This window comes from Lontra canadensis, unplaced genomic scaffold (genome assembly GCF_010015895.1).
Source record: "Lontra canadensis isolate GAN:19392208 unplaced genomic scaffold, GSC_riverotter_1.0 scaffold60, whole genome shotgun sequence".
Taxonomy (NCBI): domain Eukaryota; kingdom Metazoa; phylum Chordata; class Mammalia; order Carnivora; family Mustelidae; genus Lontra; species Lontra canadensis.
The window spans coordinates 7,200,435-7,222,174 of record NW_022631054.1 but is presented as its reverse complement, the minus strand read 5'-3'; the positions used below and the strand labels follow the sequence as shown (position 1 = coordinate 7,222,174).

Below are 21,740 nucleotides of genomic sequence, written 5' to 3'. Positions count from 1 at the left end.
AGTCTCCTTCTTTTTTTTTTTTTTTTTTTTTTTTTTTTTAAGATGGTAGTCTCCTTCTAAAACGCTTTTTGGGAACAGGGTCCCACTGTGTCCATCAACACACTGGTAATACACACTGGTTAAACTGAAGAAAACTTTGGTGATTTAGTTAATTTTGTTGACTTCATTTACAGAAAAAAAAAAAACATATATACACAGACATGTATACACATAGATACACAGACATATTACTAGCATGTCCAACATCTCCATCTGAAGGAATAATTTGGAACTGGGAATCACTAACGCCTAAATACAGGTCAAGGCAAAGAACTCACTGATGGTTTGCCCTGTCTGCCCCTGACATGAAAGTCTGCTCCATGATATCTTGTGGCCTTGATTCAATAATTAGCTTTTTTCTTTCTTTCTTTCTTTTTTTTTTTTTATGATTTTGGAGTATTTCAGTAGCTCTTAAATTCTTCCCTGGCCTGATTTATAAGCAAATTACTTATTTTGAACAAAGCTTGAAAGATTGATAACCAACCCTAAAGGCATTGATGTCCAAACTTCGGTCCATGTATTTCTTCTTCTCGTATTTATCTCGAATAAATCCCTCGACAGCTCTGCAAAAGCTTATTAAGGATAAATCAAACAATCTTTCCCATAGGATGACTCTAACAGGTTGATCTGTATTCAGCAGAATGTTGTCTTCCTCTTTCCCTCCTGCCTCGTTTCTCCATATGGCTCCTGTTTCTTCACATGCAGTTTCCCTGACCACAACCTTAAAATGCTTCCTTCATGGTTACTGCAGGGAATCACCATTTCCTATGATTTTCCTTCAGGATAATGATAGCAGCAAATAGGATTAATCTTCATACTGACATCAGAGGAACCTGAGGCTCTTCTAGAATACAGGTAAAGCAGCCAATTATCCATTTTAAAGCCCCTGGGTCAAAGGCCTTATACAAAGGCACCTGGAGTGCCCCTTAAAACTATAAGCCCTTGTGCGCCACGACCAGATTCTGATCAGTGTCTCTTCTGAAGGGCCCCAAATCTGCATTTTAACAGGTTCCACCCACACCCAGCAAAAAGCAAACTCTAAAAAGAAAGTCTACAAACCACATTTTGAGAAGCACTGCCTTTATGACATTTGGTTTTGTGAGTAGGGTGCTACCCCCTGTTAAGGGGATGGGGGAAGAAAGTTATTGATTAACTGGTTACTAACAGTTCGTTCTTTCACAGAGGACACAGAAAAGGCATTAAGAATGAATGGTAGTTTTGCTGATTCAATACAGCACAGTAATCTATTCTTTTTGGCACACAATAGTTTCAAAGATTCAAAAACTATCAGAGATGTCACTTTATGGGAGAATTCACAGTGAGCCACTGCAGTCCTCATTCCCAAATGAGTCTTCCCCATGTGACAGCACCATTCCGATATTAGAAAGTATAAATATGCTTTTTGTATGTGTTGGTGGCAGGAGAGAAAAAAGCAACACTTTGACTACACCACATAGAGATGGCCCAGTCAGATCAAGGGGCTTGAGTCTTGTGTGACTCCCAAAACACCAAAATACCCGTCAGCCTTCTAAGTCGCTCCAGAAAAGATACGGGTCTATTTGAGGTCGCCGAAAAGTCTCAGGAAGGTAGGCTTCATAAAGTCGGTTTGCCTTTCCATTTCCCATCTCCTGCATGCACTGCAATCAAAAAGATGTAGAAACATGGAATGTCAGATGAGGAAAGACGTGAAAAACTTCTTGCCCAACTGCAGCATTTTACAACTGAAGAACCAACCCGATGGCAGCAGCACAAGATCCATGCGCGTACTCTGATTTCCCATCCACAATTCTCTCCACGCCAGTGCCGATCATTGGCCTCCATGACTGTCCATCACACACACACCCCTTCGTGCTTTTTATTGAAAAATTTGACAAGATATATTTAATTCAATAATAATTCAATACCCCATTTGAAATCTCAAGACACGCAACTACCAATTAAAATGTCTACTTGATAGGCAATAATCAGTATGTAATCAGGCAGGCAATAATTGAGTAATAACTAGAATTCTGAGTTTATACTGTTAATCTATTCAGCTTTATTACCAAGACATGTGCTTCCCATTAGGCCTTTTAAATAGATTCCTTAACACTTGTGAGGGACAAATCCCTGAATTTTTTATCTTCAAATTCCCAACTACCTCCATGGCATGTAATTTCCTTCATTAGATATAGTAAAGTGTAACTGAAAAATACAAATAATCTTTTAGACTTTGAGGACTCTATAAAAGCAGTCTAAAGTAATTTCTAAAGTCTTTTCTGGTTAAGAAAACCTCTTATTTCCACCACCAACTGTAGCAACTATTTTCTTTGGATCCTTTCTTCCCATTCCCACCCCTCTAAAAAAAGGAAAAAAGCTTTAATTACTTCTAAAAGTTTTGATGTGGGAAGAGAACAGATAAGAATAAAGCTACATAGAGCTGCAGGTCTTAAGCCAGCGAGACTCACCAACATAAGCGTCTTACTCCCAGCCCACCAACCTAACAGCAAGCAAGATTCACACACATATTTTAGCAACAAAATATGTCTGTAAGTTGGAGTATTTGTGTGTGTGTGTGTGCGTGTGCACGACTATCTAAAACTACAAATGTTAGATCTGCACATCCCAGGGGCCTTAGAAAATAATCCAAAGATCCCCCTTTATACCTTGGGGGCATATCCATGGGGTCCTATACCACAGACTTTGGGTTTTGAAGGAGGGAAAATATGGGTAGAATAACTTATATCTTAAATAGAAAGAGTAAGAATGTTCTCTTAAGGTATAAGAATCTGACGTGTTTCACAACTAAATTTTTCTTTATCTTCACCCTTGTGCCCCGTATGATTGAAATTCATATGGAACTACTCTTACATGGAAATATGGGAACAGCTGACTCACTGTTGGGCTATGTAAGTACCTGAATCTGTTCTTGAGTCCACTGGTCGAGGTTAACTGATTTTACCCTGGATATGTGCACCCCCAGATTCCTGTGGATTCCAGCACATCGAATGCAGATGAAGACACCAATGTTCCAGGAGGCCCATCGTGGCCCTGTGAAGGTCAGGAACAGGGCAATAAAACACATATTAAAACAACATTCAAGGCCCAAGTGGGAATACTTAGATTATCAGACAACATTTCTGCTAGAACATAAAGGAGGGAACCGTTACCACATTCACCTTTTTTAATGGTTTTGTTCACTCCTCCAAGGATCAGTGCCTTTTTTTTTTTTTAAGTTTAGTTTAAATTTAAAGATACAGTACTGTGGTTTTTTTAGTATATTCACACAGTTGTGCAACCATTACCACTATTTAACTGCAAAACATTTTCATCTCCCCCAAAAGAAATCACAAACCCATTAAAAGGCACCCCCTATTTCCTCTCAATTCCTCCCCACCAGACCCTGGCAACCACATATCTCTCTGTCTCTATAGATTTGCCAATTCTGGATATTTCATGTGAGTGGAATTATATAGTATGTGGGCATGTATGTATGGAGCAGCTTTTTACAGTATTTGATAATATGATTGCTAAAATGCGGATGTTATAACACTGTTACTCATATAAAAAAGTATCCCAGGAGAACAGTGCAAAGTCACATCACATTCCATTTAGTATCTTGCGTGAATAGCCTTCTCTCAAGAAACTTTTCAAAGATTGTCGGGCCTGGATTCAGTTTTCCTACCAGGAAAAAAGATACAGACATGCCATGCCAGCCCAAGTCTCAGCCTGAAATTTAAAACTTTGTTTATCTTCCCCTCCCCACTAGGCCTATAAAATATGCATCCTGATTAACTTAATAGGATCTTCTCCCCTTGAGCTGATGTCCCCACTTTACCCAACTACAGAACTCTCTCAATTCAAGACTGTCAAATAACAAAGATGCTTACTGCAATAAAAAAGAAATCTCAGTTATACATTTTAATAAAAAACTTATATAATTCCCACCCCTTGCCAACTTTGCTCATTCTATTAATCACTCTGGAAAATCATCAAACTCCTCTTCATAGTTTTTAAGCAGGAAAAAAACAACTTGCTTTTATATGATACCTGCCAAAAAATTACTGAGAAGTCACTAATGTTTCCTTCTCCATCATTCCACTAGGCAGAGGTTTACCATATAAAATAAGCATGATATCAAAGTTAGAGGTTGCAATAAAGAATGAAAAGACACCAAATGATTCTTTACAGAGATAAACAGGATCTGTTGGAAGAGCCAAGGGCACTGGACTTCAATTCTGCCAGACACAATTACTTGGTTAGTCTGCAGGTTCTGACAGCCACTTTAATGAAACAATGCTAGAAGTATGGCAAAAAATTATTCTTAGAAATCTGAACTCACAATTATAAATAAGAATGTAATTGTCTTAATATTCAGATACTATGGCAAGTACTATAAATACAGAAAGCTCCAATCCTCCCTATAACCACCAGGTGGTGTTCTCTGCCTGAAATTTTATCCCAGTACCTTCTTATTGCAACTATCTTGATAGGCTCAGATTTATCTTCTGAAAAGACCTTCAGCCGCTTGAAATCCCTAAATGGATTTGCACAGAGGGTCTGCCACACAGCTAATACACGCAAATGATGAATACATATCTTTCAGTGGTGGGGAACTATATAAAAACAAAATGAAAGGCCTCAACAGATAGAAATGAGGTTTCTCTGGGTTTGTGTGTCTACACTGGGCTACAGTTTTCATAAAGGAATATAGGTGTATGATTTAAGTTATAGGGGATTAATAATGGGACCAAAAGCTAATATTTCGTGTTTCTTTACCATTTTCTCTTTGCTCCAGATTCTAGAATGCGTAACGAGATAGTTAAAATATATTTGTTTGCTAACACAACCAGAAGCCACAACACTAACTAAAAGTTAGCTGTGGAATGTTAACGTTGTTTGCTTCCAGGCCCTAAGTCCACAGACGCTGATTCCCAATCCTCTAAGCCACTGTCACAGCTGTGGAATTTCTCCAGATCCCATTATAGAGTATGTAAAGTCTCTTTGCCTCTGAGGAACACAAGGCCAAGACCTGATACTATGGAGCCACTAACAAGGCCTCAGTACAGAAATGCAGGCAATACTATTTTCATGAAAAGTCAGACAGCCTCCTCTGATCCCCTCCCACATCTGTCCACAACCTTTTCCCAGTGGAATAGTGACAGTTGTAGCTCACTCAGCCTCCTTTAGTTTTAAGCCACTAGATTGATTAGTCAGTAACTACATGCACCGTAAAAGATTATGAAACTGGAGAAGAGGAAAACACAAAAGATGAAAGTTACTTTATACATCTGAAAATGCAGGAAAATGTTGTTATTAAAAGTACAATTTTGGGGGCACCTGGGTGGTTCAGTGGGTTGGGCCTCTGCCTTCAGCTCAGGTCATGATCTCAGGGTCCTGGGACCCAGCCCCTGCATCCGGCTCTCTGCTCAGTGAGGAGCCTACTTCCCCCCTCCCCCACCCCACTTCCTGCCTCTCTGCCTACTTGTGATCTCTCTCTGTCAAATAAATAAAATCTTTTTTTTTTTAAAGTACAATTTTTGCAGCCAGAAAAAGCTTAGGTTTAAATGATAGCTCCATTAATAATTAGCTGCATGACCTTCAGAGAGATACTTAAACTTGCTAAGCCTCAGTTTCATCATCTATAAAATGTGTACCTCACAGAATACAGAGGGATGATAATATAAGAGAGCTACATGTAATAACATGGTATAGAATGAGATTTCCAGTACCCATTTCCCATTCATCATCTTTCCTGTAAAGGCTGGTTAACTCATTAATATGCATATACCAACACTCTATGCAACACCACAGAACGCTTCTTTTTTAGACAGAAATAGGAGTTCTAGTCTTAAAATGTCAGAACCAAAACTGACTGACTAAACATCTGAAAGAAAAAATTTACCCTGGATCCAATTTCAAATATTCTACAAAACATGAAATTTTATAAGCAGATTCCTTTATCTCCCTGAAAATATTCCTTGAAAATATACTATCTAAACCTCCACCTATTCCCCTTCTCTGCTGTACTCGCCCACCCTGCCTTTGTGCCCACACATGTATTCACCACACATACAAAGGCCCCAAACTGTCAACCTGACAGACTTGGATTCCACAGTACCTGGGATTGCTGCAACAAGGCCAGCCTACTTAAATCTGGTAAACTTTCAAAGATAAAAACAATTGTTCAGTACACATTGGTCATGGCAACAAAGCAGGAAATAACAAAAGATACCCCTTTCCAAGTTGAAAATGGAAAGGGACTCTGAGAGGCAATATTATCAACCATTTTGAAAGCAAACAGGATAGAGAAGCGATATAAACTGGTAGTAGTTAGCACAACACAAGAACAAGGTCATGGCTAAGTGAACATATTCCACAGGCCCCAAAGAGCAGGTTCCAGAAGCGTTAAGTAGTAGTAAAACTAACATGTAGTCATGTTAGCAATCAGTGAAAAATTTAAAAGTATATGGATTTGGTTGATCTGTCAAGAATTTGACTGTGGTAAGCACCACCTCAGGATCAGGGAAATCTGGGCTTAAAATGAGTAGCTGCATATGTTCTGACAAGTCTTTTTAGGGCTTATGTTTCCATTTGTAAAATGGAAAGCATGTAAGTAAATCCTATTTACATTCAACTGCTGGACAGCTTCTACATACCAACTACTGCTTGCTGCTCTGCTATAAATTTCCTTTGCTGCTACAACTTCCCCCACCACCAGAGCTGCTAAGCTTTTAGAGGGTTCTGGGCTTGAGAAGTTAGCAGAGAGAGAGAAAAAAAAAACTACAGTTACAAATAGCTTGAAGCTAGTAGTATAATAATTACAGCTTGTTGATCTCTAATCGACAGAGTTCTAAACAAATAAATACTGAGCAAAAAAACACACACTGATACATCGATGGCTACACATACGGAGACTTCTAGCATCCTGGAGCAATTGAAAAGCTCTTCAACACCAAGGGCCAAGGAAGAAAAAAAATTTCTTCCATCTTTACATCCAAGCCCTGTTGAGCCTACCCTGGAAACTCCCAAGTCTATCAATCTCTACTTAAACCTATCAATCTCTACTTAAACCTATCTCACCTATAAGCACTTGTTCTTTGAACATTATTTACTGAGTACCTACTATATGCCAACACTGCCTGCTTAGGTACAGGGATACAAAGGCAGACACAGTACAGGTAAGATTCCCTAACTCAAAAAGCTCACAGGCTAACTGGTCTCTGGCCTCCAACCAGAATAATCTTTCTAAAACTCAAATCTGTACAGATCAGAACCCTGAAACAAACGTGACACAGGTCTCACATAGAAATGTGAAAATGTAAACTGGAGCGAATTTTCTGAATGGCATATTCCAAACTAAACTCTCAATCCCTTGCCACAAAACCTGTTCTTCCTCCATTCTTCTTAGGATCTTAGTGAATTATAATCCCATCCATTCAACTGTATCAGTCAGAAATGTACACCTTTCTCCCTCAATCCCCCATATCTACGCTATCACCAAGACCACAATATCTCTCAGCTCAGAATCCCTTCTCTCTGTTGGCAATGCTATTTCTCTAATATGAAGTCTCCAGATCTCCTGCACTAGTGCAATAACCTCCTGATGTCTCTCCACTTTTATTTTTATGTTCTCTTCCCCTCTAGCCCCAAACCAAAACCATTTTCCACAAAACAGCCAGCTTGAACTCTCAGAGAAGCAAAAGCAACCTTATCTTTCAGCTGTGTAAAACTGTTAAAGACTTTCTACTATCACTGTTGGATTAAAGAACAAAATACTTAACATGGTCTCCAAAGTCTATGTGATCTAGCCCATGCCCACTTCCCCAGCCTCCCAACTCTAATACCAGTCTTCTTTCATTTCCTCAAAAAACCAACATGCTCCTTATATAGGACTTTTGGCCTTTGTACACGTGGACCCTACTGCCTAAAAAGCTCTTTCCCTGACCCCTATCCACCACTTGTAGCCTGGTCAACTCCTATATATATCAAAGGTCATAGCTGTAAAGTTTCCTCTTCAAAGGAAACTTTCGTTGGCCCCGAATCTAAACCAGATGTTAATCTTTCTTCTGGCTTTAGCATTTTACTATAGAAAATTTCAAACACACAAAAGCAGAGTATAATTAACTACCACCTTCTGCAATTACAAACCTCTGGCCAATGGTTTTTCAGCTATACTCCCACACACTTTCCCTTTCTCCCAACCTTGGAACATTTTGAGGCAAATCTCAAATATCATACCATTTGATCTGTACATAATTTGGTGTACATCAGTAAGAGACAGGACTTTTTAAAGGTTACAAAATTTCATTTACTTTTGCTTTTTCCTAAGTCGTACCACACTTTATCATATTTTTATTTGTGTAATGGTTTAACACGTGTTCTCCACTAACCAAGTGCCACAAGAGCAGACAGCAGACCTGTGATGTTTGCTGTCATGTTCCCAGGACATACATGCCATAGTTCCTCAGAGAGCAAGAATTATTTAAAAGTAAATAAATTCTTTGACTCCCCCCTCCCAACGCATTCAATTCATCAGGAAAAGAACAGGTAAGAATTCATCAAGGAAACAATAGTCAAGAACACATATATTAAGAACGTTCATTAATATATTTAGAATTATTTAATAAAAATTAGAAATAACAAATTACATAAATGTTGTAACTCTCTCCCAGGACCCTGGGATCATGACCTAAGCTGAAAGCAGAGGCTTTAACCCACTGAGTCACCCAGATGCCCCATGTTACACTAATTTTTAAACAGACTTTATTTTTAAGTAATCTCTACATCCAACATGAGGCTCAAACCCACAACCCCCAGATCAAGGGTTGCATGCTCCATTGACTTAACCAGCCAGATGCCCCCCACAGTATACCAATCTTAAAATTGAGTTTCAAAACAGTATATGCAGAACAATTCCATTTTAGAGTGTGAATAAATATATGCATATGCACAGAAAAAATGTCTAGAAGAACATATGTAAAATATTAAAAGCTATTATTTCTGGGTAGTAGGGCTGTGAAACACCTATTTTCTTCTCTATATTTTTATGTACTCACTGAATTGTTTGCAATGAACTTCTACTACTTTGTAATCAGAAAAAACAGTACAGATATTTAGAAAACAACACAGCCATCCATGACTCCTTATTGGCTGCAGGAGAGGCTGAAACACCTTAATATGACATATAAAACCCTCCAGGAGCTTGTGCTTTACACATGCTGGGCAAATCATCATTCTGAAACTTGCCATGTACTCACACCTGTTTACCTATACCATTCTTCCTACCTGGAACGGCTTTCTCCCCATTTCCTGCTTCACAAACTTCAAAACCCAGTCCAACGTCACCTCCTCTCTGAGGCCCTCTAATGGAATAAACCTTGATCTTCTTCATGGTTAGTAGTCAGTGTATGCTTTGCTCTTCTAATACTTAATATCTTATTATACTTAATATCTTATTATACCTTATTATACTCGTAGTTACCTACGAGTCTCTCTTGCCCTAAATAGACTGGGAGCTCTAGAAGGCAAAGACCACACTCCATCATTTATCTCAAATATTTAGCTCAATGCTTACAAACAGTACATCCAAAATTAATATTTGTTAAGTGAAGTCATCAATAAAAGTATATATAATTTTTTCCTGTTTAGCAAAACGAATGTTTTCAAGCACCTTAAAGGTGAAGCTACCACACAGAAAAGGGATTGGTTACTTTGGTGAGGCTCCAAAGGCAGAACTAGCACCAGTGAGTAGAAGTTAATTTTAGCACACTCTGGGGAAGAAATCTGTAACAATTAAGGCTGTGTGAAAACAAATGCAGCCTATCCAGGAATGGTAGAACCCAGTTAAGTGCAGGTGTTCAAGCAAAGGCTGGATGAACATCTCTCAGGGACAGCAGAGAAACCTGCACGTGGATGGGCAAACCACGAGCCCCAAGGTGACTTCTCCACTGCAGTTCTACTAGCTGATTTGTAGGTAATTTGGGGGTCCCTTTCTGTTGACCTTCAATGGCTCTGAGAATGCAGCATGAGATAATCAATTTATGAAGATGTTAGGTCTTGATGAATCTAAGGAACTGAATCAAAGTCAGTTTGTGGAGCCTGTGACTGGCACTGAAAAATGGCCTGAATGTGACAGACACATGAGTAAGCTAAATCAACAAACTCTGCTTTGAAAACAGGGGTTACTTGACTTGGTCCGTCATTAAATCCCAACACAAAATTTAGGAGTCAGAGTGATAAAGAAGCAGTGATTATTTAAAGAACAATTCTAATGTTACCTCAATTCCACTCATCATGTCCCTTCACCCCCTGATTCACTACAAAGAATACGCAGAAACACCAGTCATCTTGGAGAAATTAAGGAAGGCTGCTGAAAGGTATGTTTACCAGCCAATTTTCATCTACACAAAAGAAAATTCACTTAGTTCCCTTTTCTAAAATAACAATAAGCAGTAACTTTGAATGTCTGTATGCATGAACATTTTAAGGAACCATCAGATCAAAATAAAGGCTTACTCAATCAACCTCTGCTCTCAGAATGTTCTGCAAGAGAAGTTCCTTTCCGTCCGGTCTGTCTTACAAAAATGCTGTTTCCTCTTACACAAAAGAGACACTGTCCACATTCACGTATTTGAGAAAAGCAGAAGTTAAGCTTTTTGAATCTTTGAGACAAAGCAAACTGAAACTTTTCTGAGACCGATTAGAGAATAAAGGTAAATACTACATGAAGGAATTTTAAATTGGGAAATCAGAGGTAGAAAGAACCTTAGCAGTCATTGAGTCTAATCCCTCACTGAATGCAGGCTATCCTTCTACAGGAGACCATCTGGGTCTTCCTTGAACAGCTCCAGTGCTAAGTGAGTTATGTACCATTTCAAAAGGTGGTTACACTCACTGTTAGATGACAATCACTATTAGAGATGCCTTTCTAATACTGAATCCCATTATTCTGCATTTTTATCTCCTGGTGCTTCTTCAAGACTCCTCCCATATTTATATAAAATAACAAGGTATGCAAGATAAAGATGGAACTTAAGATAGTGTCTACTCAGGGCCGCTTGGGTAGCTCAGTCGGTTAAGCATCCAACTCTTGGTTTCAGCTCAGGTCATGATTTCGGGGCCCTGAGATAGAGCCCCACATGGGGCTGCACACTTGGTGCAGAGTCTGCTTGTCCCTCTTCCTCCCCCTCTTCTTCTCCCCACTCTCTCTCCCTCTCCAATAAGTAAATAAAGTCTTAAAATAAAGAAAAAAAAAAAAAGATAGCAGCTACACATACACACAACCGAGGATGAAACAGATGAGCCAACTCAATCCAGGAGGTCAGTGATAGAACAGAGACAGCAACCAGATTGCTATGACATCAGTGGAGATGAAGCGAAGCAACATATCCTCCTACCAAGTAAACCAAAAAAAGGTTAGTGAAGTACAACGCTGCCAAGCACTCACTGATGAAATTATTAGTCAATCTACATCTAAACCTATTCCAGCAGTTAACTTAAAATGTCTTTTCTCTAAAGACATTAAAGCTCAGAAATCAACAGGGAAGCAGACATTCTTCATCTTTCTATAGGTGTTTGCAGGGCTTACAGACCTGGATTTGCCTTGACTTTGCTCAGCCCTTGGGTAAGGGAGAACCAAAAAATTAAATACAACTGAAAAGGGGCCTAAAGCAATCACTCCAAAATAATAACATAGCCAAAAGGCCAGGGGCCAAAACAAGGCACATGTCTACAGCTGCATGCAGCAGCTTTGCTCAGCAACTTTACACGGTGGCTTTTGACTTCCTTGATATCCCAGCAAAAACAGTGCTTGCTTTGAACTAGTCAGAAACATGCCCATACAGACCTCCTGATATTTACTTAGCCCCCGCTGCCACACCGTTAAGGACAGGGGTTATCTAAGCTGTGCCACTCATCAGCTGTTTGACTTCAGGCAAGTCAATTCACTTCTCCAAGAGTCAATTTCCTTGCCTAGATAAGATTATCTCTGAAACCTACCTCTTCTCAAAGGTAGTGACATCATCTCTAAAATTCATTGAGCTATTCTGAAAAGACTCAAGGGCAGTTAACTTTTAGTAAATTTAGGGCCTCACCAGTCTTACTGTCCTGGTTAATAGTAGGTGGGGATTCACTGTAGGTTAGGCTGTAACTATTCCTTCCTGTCTGTCCCAGCAGGGGATAACTAGTGCATACTTAGGTGATGTTTCTAGTAATAAAAAAAAAAAAAAAAAAAAAAAAAACCTACCCAATCAACCAACCTGTACCACTATTACTCAACTCTTCAGAACACTTCAGAAGGGGAAGGGCAGGTCCAGTATGGCCTTTTTTTTTTTTTTTTTTTTTTTTCCCCCAGTTCTGAAAAGGACATTCTAGCAAGGTATGTTCTGATGATGTTATCACCCCATTCAAAGACATGTAACTGGACCCCCATGGTTTAGTGAACTTCAAACTCCTAAGTGTGGCTTAAATTCTTGCCTGATCCATGCCCTTCTAGAATTAATTCTTATTACTCCTCTCTTCACCTCTATATACCAATAAAGACATCAATTCCCCCCTTAAAACTGTGTGTACAATACCAGCTGCTATGCTCCAGCTACAGAGAAATGTCTGAAGGTAAATCCTTCCCACAGACACCCAGAGGCCTTTTTCACATTCAGGAAAGGGGCATAGACAGAGGGACTCTTGGGCGAGGTGAGTCCCTGATTCCAACCACAGAGCCTCCAGCCAGTCCTGGAATGGCTGTGCAGTATTCTTGGTGGTGCTGTCTAAAAGCCTGAAACAAGGTCCAAGTCTCTTGGGGTTTCCCTGGGAAGTTCTGGTATGTGCTCCTATGATTGTTTTTACAGTAAAGAGCCAACATATTTTAAGGAGGGAAAAAGAGCTAGTCAAAAGATTTTCTGGCCAGGGTTGAAGAATCTCACAAAGTCAGTAAGAAGATTCAGCTGATTACACAAGCTGATTCCTCCAATGGAGGCCAGTCCTCTGATGTTATGAACATAGAATACCGCAAAAAATACAAATCTGATATGGCCACCTGTTCGTTTGAAGACACAATAGGCTTTCTTGAAAAAGAACAGAAAAGTGAGCCCCCTAAGCTTTCCTTTCATGCAGTGATGACGGCTTGTCTTCAAGGACGCACACATGGTCACTCAAAGAGACATCAATATCTCTCCTATTCCTACTGACTGGCGCCAAAAACACTAAAAGCATCTTGAAAGAATGTAGAACAACTTCAGAGGAAAAGAATGGATGGTATGGTTGAAAATACTTACCTTCAGGAAAGCCTAGAGCTGCTTTCCCAAGAAGCCGCAGGGTGGAAGCAAAGAGCGTGGGAACTGGACAGAAAAAAACGCTTGAAAATTCTAAGACACACATGAAATAGGCTGTAAATGATAAACGGACAGCCAGCTAAAAATCTCTGACTGAGACTGTGCTGGAGATGACATGCCTGCCTGCTCTCTTTAGAGATACATGACTGATGGCAATTGGGATTGTACAAAAAGAGTGGATCAGAAAATGGAGACCACCTAGACTATGAGTCCAAAGTCGACTGAAGAAACTCATCCATGACTTAAACATCTCCTTAAAAAGTCCCGAAGGGAAAAAGCTAGGAACATTTTAAAAATTATGTGAAGAAAATCTAATGAAAAAGTAGCTTACAGGTCCAATGAGAAATTTCCAAACTGAGCAAGTATCATTGCAGTTTGAAGATTCACAGCTTACAAGTGACATTCAAAAGCTTTAGCTGAAACTTTTAACACTGACCCAGCTACAGCAAGAACATATAAAGAAACGTGCAGAAAGCTAATCAACAAGGTAACGTACTGCTTAGAAATGAAGAAACTTCCCAAAGTGTACAAAAGCATCAGTGGTATACATCAGCAGTGCAGCTTCTATGGAGAGAGGGCCAAAGACCTAGAGAGAGAACTGGAAAGAAACACTTCCTCTGCCAAAGATGGATTATGTCCCATGAGAAAAAAGCTCAACAAAGTTGGTTGGCTTCCCTGTCGACTGAGAGGAAAGCTCAATGAGCTAAGAAAAGAAACTGGTCATAGCAGATAAAAATTGGCTAAAAAGAGAGTTTAAATTCCAACTTCCCCCCAGTGGCTATTCAACAAGTGGAGGCCTGAAAGGGCCAGGGCATCCCTCTCCTTCATCAGGTTCCCCAGGAAGGAGGAGGGTTAAACCATGAGGCCCGAGGGACCCAGGGGCACATGTAGGTTTGATTTAGCTTCTACAGCAGCTGCACCCTGAACATCCACATCCAACCATGGGACATTTGCCTATTTCTCTCTTTAAAAGTAATTTTGATTTATCTCTTTTTAGGAAATGGCTGTTATTTAATGGATGCTGCATTTGCTTTCATTGTAATTCCTAAGAAACTGCTTATGTCATTCTTAGGAACATGTTATTTCCAGTTCATGGGCTCTCCAGAATTGGACTGTACAACTATTGCACTTTGATGTAAATAAAATATTCACTATTACTTAAACCATTAATTGAAGTCTGACATGATTACATAGAGATATTTAAAACAATACAGGAAATGCTATGAGCTGTTAATTCAAAATTTACGAAAGTAACAACGTTTATCTCAATAAATTTTTATTAGTTTTAAAAACAATGCAACACAGGGGCACCCGGGTGGCTCAGTCAGTTAAGCATCTGACTCCTGATTTCGGCTCTGGTCATGATCTCAGGGTCGTGAGATCGAGCCCCATCTACTGGAGATTCTCTCTCCCTTTCCCTCTGACACCCCCCCAAAAAACAAATATACAAACAAAAATAATTCGACACAAACAAAAAGCAAATGACACCCCCAGCTAAACTTAGTAATATTTATATTCATTTAGCCCTAAATTCATAGATAAATTTAGCAGAATTAACATTTTGCAATTATTTCTTAATTTTTAAATTTCCTTTTAACCAGTGTTACTTCACTTAGAATGTGCTTTGCTATTTTAAAAAAATGTGCTTTGCTGTTTAACTGTTTTTAAATTTTAAGGCAGTCAAAATAAAAGTTTTCCCCTCTTAAAAAAAAAAAACAAAACAGTTCTTGTTAAATAAATGCTCCCATGAGAGAGCAGTATGCAAGTTGTAGTACATGCTGCTGGGCCTCCAAGTGGAAAGCCCCACTCTTTCTGGAGAACTTTCATTTCCACCTGGAGGATGAGGTCTCATTGTTTCAACCATCTCAGGAAGAGACCTGGATGCCTAACTACAGAGAAATGAGTAAAAAAGCCCTGTGTGAGCAGCAGCACTAAAAGGCTAATTTGGATTTTACCTCAGGTCAAGTTCTCTGGAGAGTAAACTTCTGGATGGTGGATCCTTAGATAGTACCTTTCTCATGGGAGAGAGCATGGTGCTCAGCAAAAAAAAAAAATCAAGCCAAGTAAGCAGGAAGCTACACTGGTCCCATAAAGCTAAGGCATGGAGACCTCAGGATCAGGAAGTAGAACAGGGACTAGGAACAAACCAAGGGAGGATCAGCAATTAAATTTTGAAAGGGTGATTATTTTTTAGTCCAAAAATAGTGGATTATTTTTTAGGGGTATATATTTCTTAATAAATTCCCTTTTTTGTTTTCCCTTTGTACTCAGAGTTCTGAACAGTCTTAACAGGGCTAAGGGGAAAGAATCAAAAGAAGTGATTTGTGTCTCTACGAGCCAGAGCTTTAGAACAGAGATGGCAACATGACGAAAGCGTTGATAATCCAGGAGAAGCAACCCCAAGTGAGAAAGAGAAGCAGGCAGGACACACTGGAGCTTCCTGGGCACCTATCATTTCTACTTTGGACACTCCTTCCTGAATTCGTATTTTGGAGGCTCTAAATTTTGGTCAATAAGGAAAACTGGACTACTTATACTTTCCTGATTAACTCTGGATTTCTCACAAATAGCTGTACCTGGGCTATTACTTCTATTTGCAAAACATCATTTTGTTAAAATCTTGCTCTATCCACTTTCCCAATCTCGCCTCTTCTTCCTGCCCTGATTCCCAGAGCATCTTGTTGTCCTGTGGCACTCATCTATGGCTATTTTGTTGTTGGATTTTATTTTTATCTTTGTTTGTATCTGTAAGCTCCTTTATGTAACAACTAATTTAGTATACTTTAAAAAAAAAATAGTATCTTTCTTATGTGGACTTGAGGTTTAAATTGCTTATTTACTCAGAAGATCACACAAAGATAATACATAACATCCTACATATAAAGTTAGGGAAAGGGTATCCTTAAGGATGCCCTTAATGCTCTTTGTCTCCTGGGTAGCCCATGATATTTTAGCTCTAGCCAATTTCCTCTGAACAAAGACTCTGCTTAAAGCATTTATGAATAAGATAGAAGAGTGTCGGGTGAGACATGGCATCTCCAAAAAGGGAGGGAGGAAATAAAAAAATAGCTGCTTTCATTGGGGGCAGGAAGGAGATTGTTTCATTAGGAGCTAAACACTGAGACTATCTCAGTACGAACAATTGTTTGGCTTGAAGGCTTTATGCGGGCAATTACTCCAGCAAAGGCTCAGCTGGGATGGAACACAGAGCCTGCCAGGATGGAGGGATAGGGACTGACACAGGCTTAAGTGTCTCAGTCATGGCCTTGGAATCCCAAAGCATCCCAGCAAGGATGCTCACAAAACGTACTCTACCCAGTTGACAAACAGTACCTAACCCAGTCAAGACTATGGATTTGCAAGAAATGAGGAAAAGATGGCATGGGGTGGGTGAAAAGTCATTCAACCTAAAATCAACATACTACAGCAAAAGTAACAAGTATTAAAAATAGATCTCATAAGAGAACTAGTACATTTCAATCACTACCTCAATGGCTAACAGCAGGCTGTGGAGAGGAGGTGTACAGGGAGGGATCACTGAGCTAAAAGCTAGGCAATCTTTTTTTTTTTAAGATTTTATTTATTTGATAGAGAGACACAGTGAGAGAGGGAACAGAAGCAGGGGGAGCGGGAGAGGGAGAAGCAGGCTTCCCACTGAGGAGGCAGCCCGTTATGGGGCTTGATTCCAGGACCCTGGGATCATGACCTGAGCTGAAGACAGACGCTTAACAACTGAGCCACCCAGGTGCCCCTAGGCAATCATTCCAAAGTTGGCCAAGTGGACCTGGTGTTTCAAAACTTGGTACTTTAATTGAAAGAATTTCCTATCACTCGTGACCTCATTTCAGGTAACAAAAGCTCATCTGATTCACCTGAAGTCATTGTCTTCACCCTCTAAGGACATTTACTTCTGTATATTTTTTAGGTTCTTTCAGGTTAAAGCCTTAATTTTCTCTTGGCAACAACCAGCATCTACTCATACTGTGAAAAAATACTGAAGATGCAAAGGGAGCCCATCCCGTTAGGAAAGGCGTATCTTGAAAAGAAGCCACTAAAGAAGAGTGATACAGCCCTTGACCAATGAGGTTGCTCTTCATTCTCCATCCCCAGGATCAGTAATAAGCAAAAGAGGAACAATATGAAAACACATATTAAAAATAGCCCACCTTCAAACAGTATCCCTCTTCTCTTCCTGGAGCAATGCAACTGAAGCAATTTCCCCCGAGGGGCAATGTCAATGTCTGGAGACATTTTTAATTATCACAACTGGCTGGGGGGTAGGAGCAGGGGCAAAGAATGCTACTGGCATCTAGTGGGCAAAGCCAGGGATGCTGGTAAACATCCTACCAGGCACAGGATAACCTCTCAACAAAGAAGCATCCAAAATATCAACAGCACTGAGGTTCAGAAATCCTTCTCTACAGGCATCATTTCTAGGCCATTTAGTTTGAAGCATGTGAGATGAAGAACTACCAATTCTGTGGAAGAGTCTCTTCTCTTGTTCTGTAACAGATAAACATTTAGATACAGAATTCCCAAACTGGCAAGAACCTTAAGGATTATCTAGTCAAGCACAGTTGGAGAAACTAAGGTCCAGAGAGGTCAAGTCATTTACCCAAGTTCATAGAAGAAATCAGCAGCTGGGCTGGAATTAGAATCATTTTTATACACCCCGACTATGGGTTATACACGGATGCTCAATGATGGTGGCTAAACTGATATCCTGTTCTTTAGGTGGTCTTTTCTATTGTGATATGCAATTCACTCTCTACCACTGGGAAGCCCAACATCTAAGATTGTATATGAAGGTTCGTTTACACCCCTTCCTACCCACATTCTTCTTCCTCAAAGGAAGCCCAGAAGTGGAGAAGATACTAGAGCTCAAGAACAAGTGGCCAGGGGGTGCCTGGGTGGCTCAGTGGGTTAAAGCCTCTGCCTTCAGCTCAGGTCATGATCCCAGGGTCCTGGAATCAAGGCCCGCATCGGGCTCTCTGCTCATCGGGGAGCCTGCTTCCCCCTCTGTCTCTCTGCCTGCCTCTCTACCTACTTGTGATCTCTGTCAAATAAATAAAATCTTAAAAAAAAAAAAAAAAGAACAAGTGGCCAGGCAGAATATGCTTTTCGATTATTTGAAGGGAGGCTCATGCCTTTCCAGCAAAAGGAAGTTTTACACAAAACCTGGGTCCACAAACAAAGCCTTGTGCAAGACCATGGGCACATGACGTTCTCTCCCCAATGGTGTGCAGCAGCTTTCCTAACACATCAGAGGAGCGTCAACCAATGGCAAACAGGTGGAAAATCAGTGCCAGTTTAACTGAATCACAACTGTATCCAAACAAGCTAGAGAACTTTCATTTCCAAACAAACAGCAGACAAGAAATTAATTCTGGGATCAAAGTACAAACGGTCAGTCCAGTGGCAAGCTAAATGTTAGTCATCAAAACAGCCCTGGTTTAAGGGAGGAGAACAAAGGGTGAAGATTTGGCCCTTTCAAAAAGAAAACACCACCATGTTTCAAAGCTAGATGTTTCAGAATTGGGTGTAATGAGATTCAGGTCAGGTGTGGTGCAAGGGGGTGGGGCAGATGTCAGCCTCATGTGGACAGAAAGATCCTGCGAAAAGAACATTGTATAGAAGAACCCAGGGCAGGTCTCTAGGAAAAAAAATCACAGCCTCAAAAGAGCTAAAGCAAGGTTCTTCAAATTAAACAAACCTGTTCCAGGGGATACAAGAAGAGCTTCTAAAACTGCTGCAAGGTTATTATTAATTTCTGCAGCACCTGAGAACAGTGTCTAAATATTTACTCCCATCCCACAAAAAGGCTAAAGGAGTGCTTTTCCAGCCTCCTGTTTCACACCCCATGCTACCGTTCTCCCAAGATGCAAGATGATGCATCACATCAAAACCTCCCACTGAGAGGGCAGAGTACTAGCTTCGTGACTGGCTCCAGCTTTCAATGCGGCATGGATGCCAAAAGCACAAAAAAGAAATGGCACAAAGAAGTAACTACAACAAAGCAGCCATGAAATTCACCTGCTCAGGTTCCTGGAATGTCGCAGATCTTCAAATATCTGAGTTAACAGCATGAGGCTGACTTTCAGAAGACAAAACAGAAAAAGAATATGATCCGAACACACCTTAGTAGAATGAGAGAGCTCACAATGGAGGCACAGACCCTGTGTGTCTGATGCTGCATCAGACATACGTATATACACGGGACACAGTCCCTGTCCTGACGGAATTTCTAGTCCTAGGAAAGCTCTGATTAAAAAAAAAAAACAAAAAACAGAGGTGCCTGGGTGGCTTAGTCGGTTAAACGCCCGACTCCTGGAGATCTCAGGGTCCTGAGACTGAGCCCCACACCGGGCTCAGCACTCAAGTGCTGAATCTGCTTAAGACTTCCTCTCCTTCACCCTCTTTCCCTGCTCTCTCTCTCTCAAATAAATAAATCTTAAAAAAAAAAAAGAAAAAAAGAACAAACAAACAAACAAACAAAAACGTGGTAGTGTTAACCCCCTTCTACCAATGTAGGACCTCTACTCCACCTTCCCAGTGCCCTGGTTAAGTGAAGGAGGACTGTATGAACAACACAAGATGCTGATCAAAACCCAACAATATCTTCATGTATTAAGCATATAATGTGGAGGACGGTGCATGAGATAAGAATATATCTTGGGGGGCGCCTGGGTGGCTCAGTGGGTTAAGCCTCTGCCTTCAGCTCAGGTCATGATCCCAGGGTCCTGGGATCGAGCCCCACATCAGGATCTCTGCTCAGCAGGGATCTGCTTCCCCTGCCCTCTCTGTGTGCTGCTCTGCCTACTTGTGATCTCTCTCTGTGTGTCAAAGAAATAAATAAAATCTTAAAAAAAAAAAAAAAGAATTTATCTTGGCCCATCTCTCTGTGATCATGTTCCATAAATCTGTTCCTTATGGTCAAGTCAGGATTCTCTGCAGCTCTCCACTCCTTGCCTCAACAGATGTCCACTACAGTGAAGCAGTTCAGAATGACGACCCCACAGCAGGGCTGTCTCTGCATGGGCTCAGCCCAGGGGACGTCCTGAAACTTTTTTTAAAATTAGAGGGGCCCCGTGACCACTCACCTCTGAACACATAAATAATCCATTAGTCTAACAGCAACAGAAAAATTTACATTGTAACATTATTTATAATACTGAAAATCTAAAAATTCAAATGTCTAACAATTGGGCAGGAGTTAAGTGAGTAATGATATATTCAAATGATAGAACATAATAAAGGTATTTAAATGTTTTTAATGTCATGAAAAATGCTTATGATAAATGTTAAGCAAAATAATAACGACATAAAATTATTATGGAATAAGTGCAAGTAAAAAAAAAATGGATGATAGGGATTATGTGAAATATCTTCTCCATCATTATATTTTTTCACATCCCAAAGATTTTCTCCCCAAATCTTTTCACAAAGATTGTTTTCACAAAAAGTGTGCACTTTTTAAAAAGATTTTATTTATCTATTTATTTATGAGAGAGCGCTCGGGGGTGGGGGGAGGTGATAGGGACAAGCAGATTCTGCTGAGCACTGTGCACAGGGCCCGAAGGGGTGATGGGGTGGGGTGAGGGGGTGAGGGGTGTTTGATCCCAAGCCTGAGATCATGACATGAGCCAAAATCAAGAGTCAGCTGCCCAACCTACCGAGCCACCCAAGCGCCACAAAGTCCTTTTTTTTTTTTTTTTTTTAAAGATTTTATTTATTTATTTGACAGACAGAGAGAACACAAGCAGGGGGAGCGAGAGAGGGAGAAGCAGGCTTCCGGCCAAGTAGGGAGCCCGAGGCAGGGTTTGATGTGGGACTCGATCCCAGGACACTGGGATCATGACCTGAGCTAAAGGCAGATGCTTAACTGACTGAGCCACCTAGGCACACCCCGAAGTGTTATTTAAAGAAATAGCATTTAATAACGTTTAGCTAATAAATGTATGGACGCTCACACCTCCCCACTCACCAATATCCCACAAGACAAAAAAAATAACTGGTCTATGGTAATGAATCTTTTCTCTTCCTTCAATGCATTAAGAAGCCTAATGAAACTGAGCCCTATTTTTACTCTGCCCACAACATGGTCCCTTGATCTGAGTCACTTGTGTCAGACTCCTGTCCAGAAACTAGGCTCAGAACAAAGTCAGAAAGCTCAGAGGAACTGCTTTGGAATCTTCCTTCCAGTGCTTCTTTAATAATTCTTCCCTTCTATCACCTACAAAAGCTGGATGTTAACACAGCACTCGCACTTCAGGAAAGAGTTTTTCCCACAATTTTCCTCACTCTGAAACAGCTCCTCTAACCAAACTCCTCAGGCCTACCTTCAGAGAGACAGGGTCTCCAGTTCCAAATAGCTATTCTTTCAACACAGCA

The 21,740-nt window shown here is 40.3% G+C and overlaps 1 protein-coding gene across 1 annotated transcript in view; it reads right to left on the bottom strand.

The window, feature by feature from the left end:
• The window catches only part of SMAP2 (small ArfGAP2), a 44,490-nt gene that overhangs the window by 12,146 nt on the left and 10,604 nt on the right, over positions 1 to 21,740 (bottom strand). Inside the window, exons 2-4 of the mRNA XM_032877410.1 lie at positions 2,936 to 3,069; positions 1,591 to 1,676; positions 524 to 602 (exon numbers count right to left, since the gene is read on the bottom strand). Of these exons, the coding sequence (XP_032733301.1) occupies positions 524 to 602; positions 1,591 to 1,676; positions 2,936 to 3,069 (299 nt within the window). The remainder of the gene's footprint in view (positions 1 to 523; positions 603 to 1,590; positions 1,677 to 2,935; positions 3,070 to 21,740) is intronic.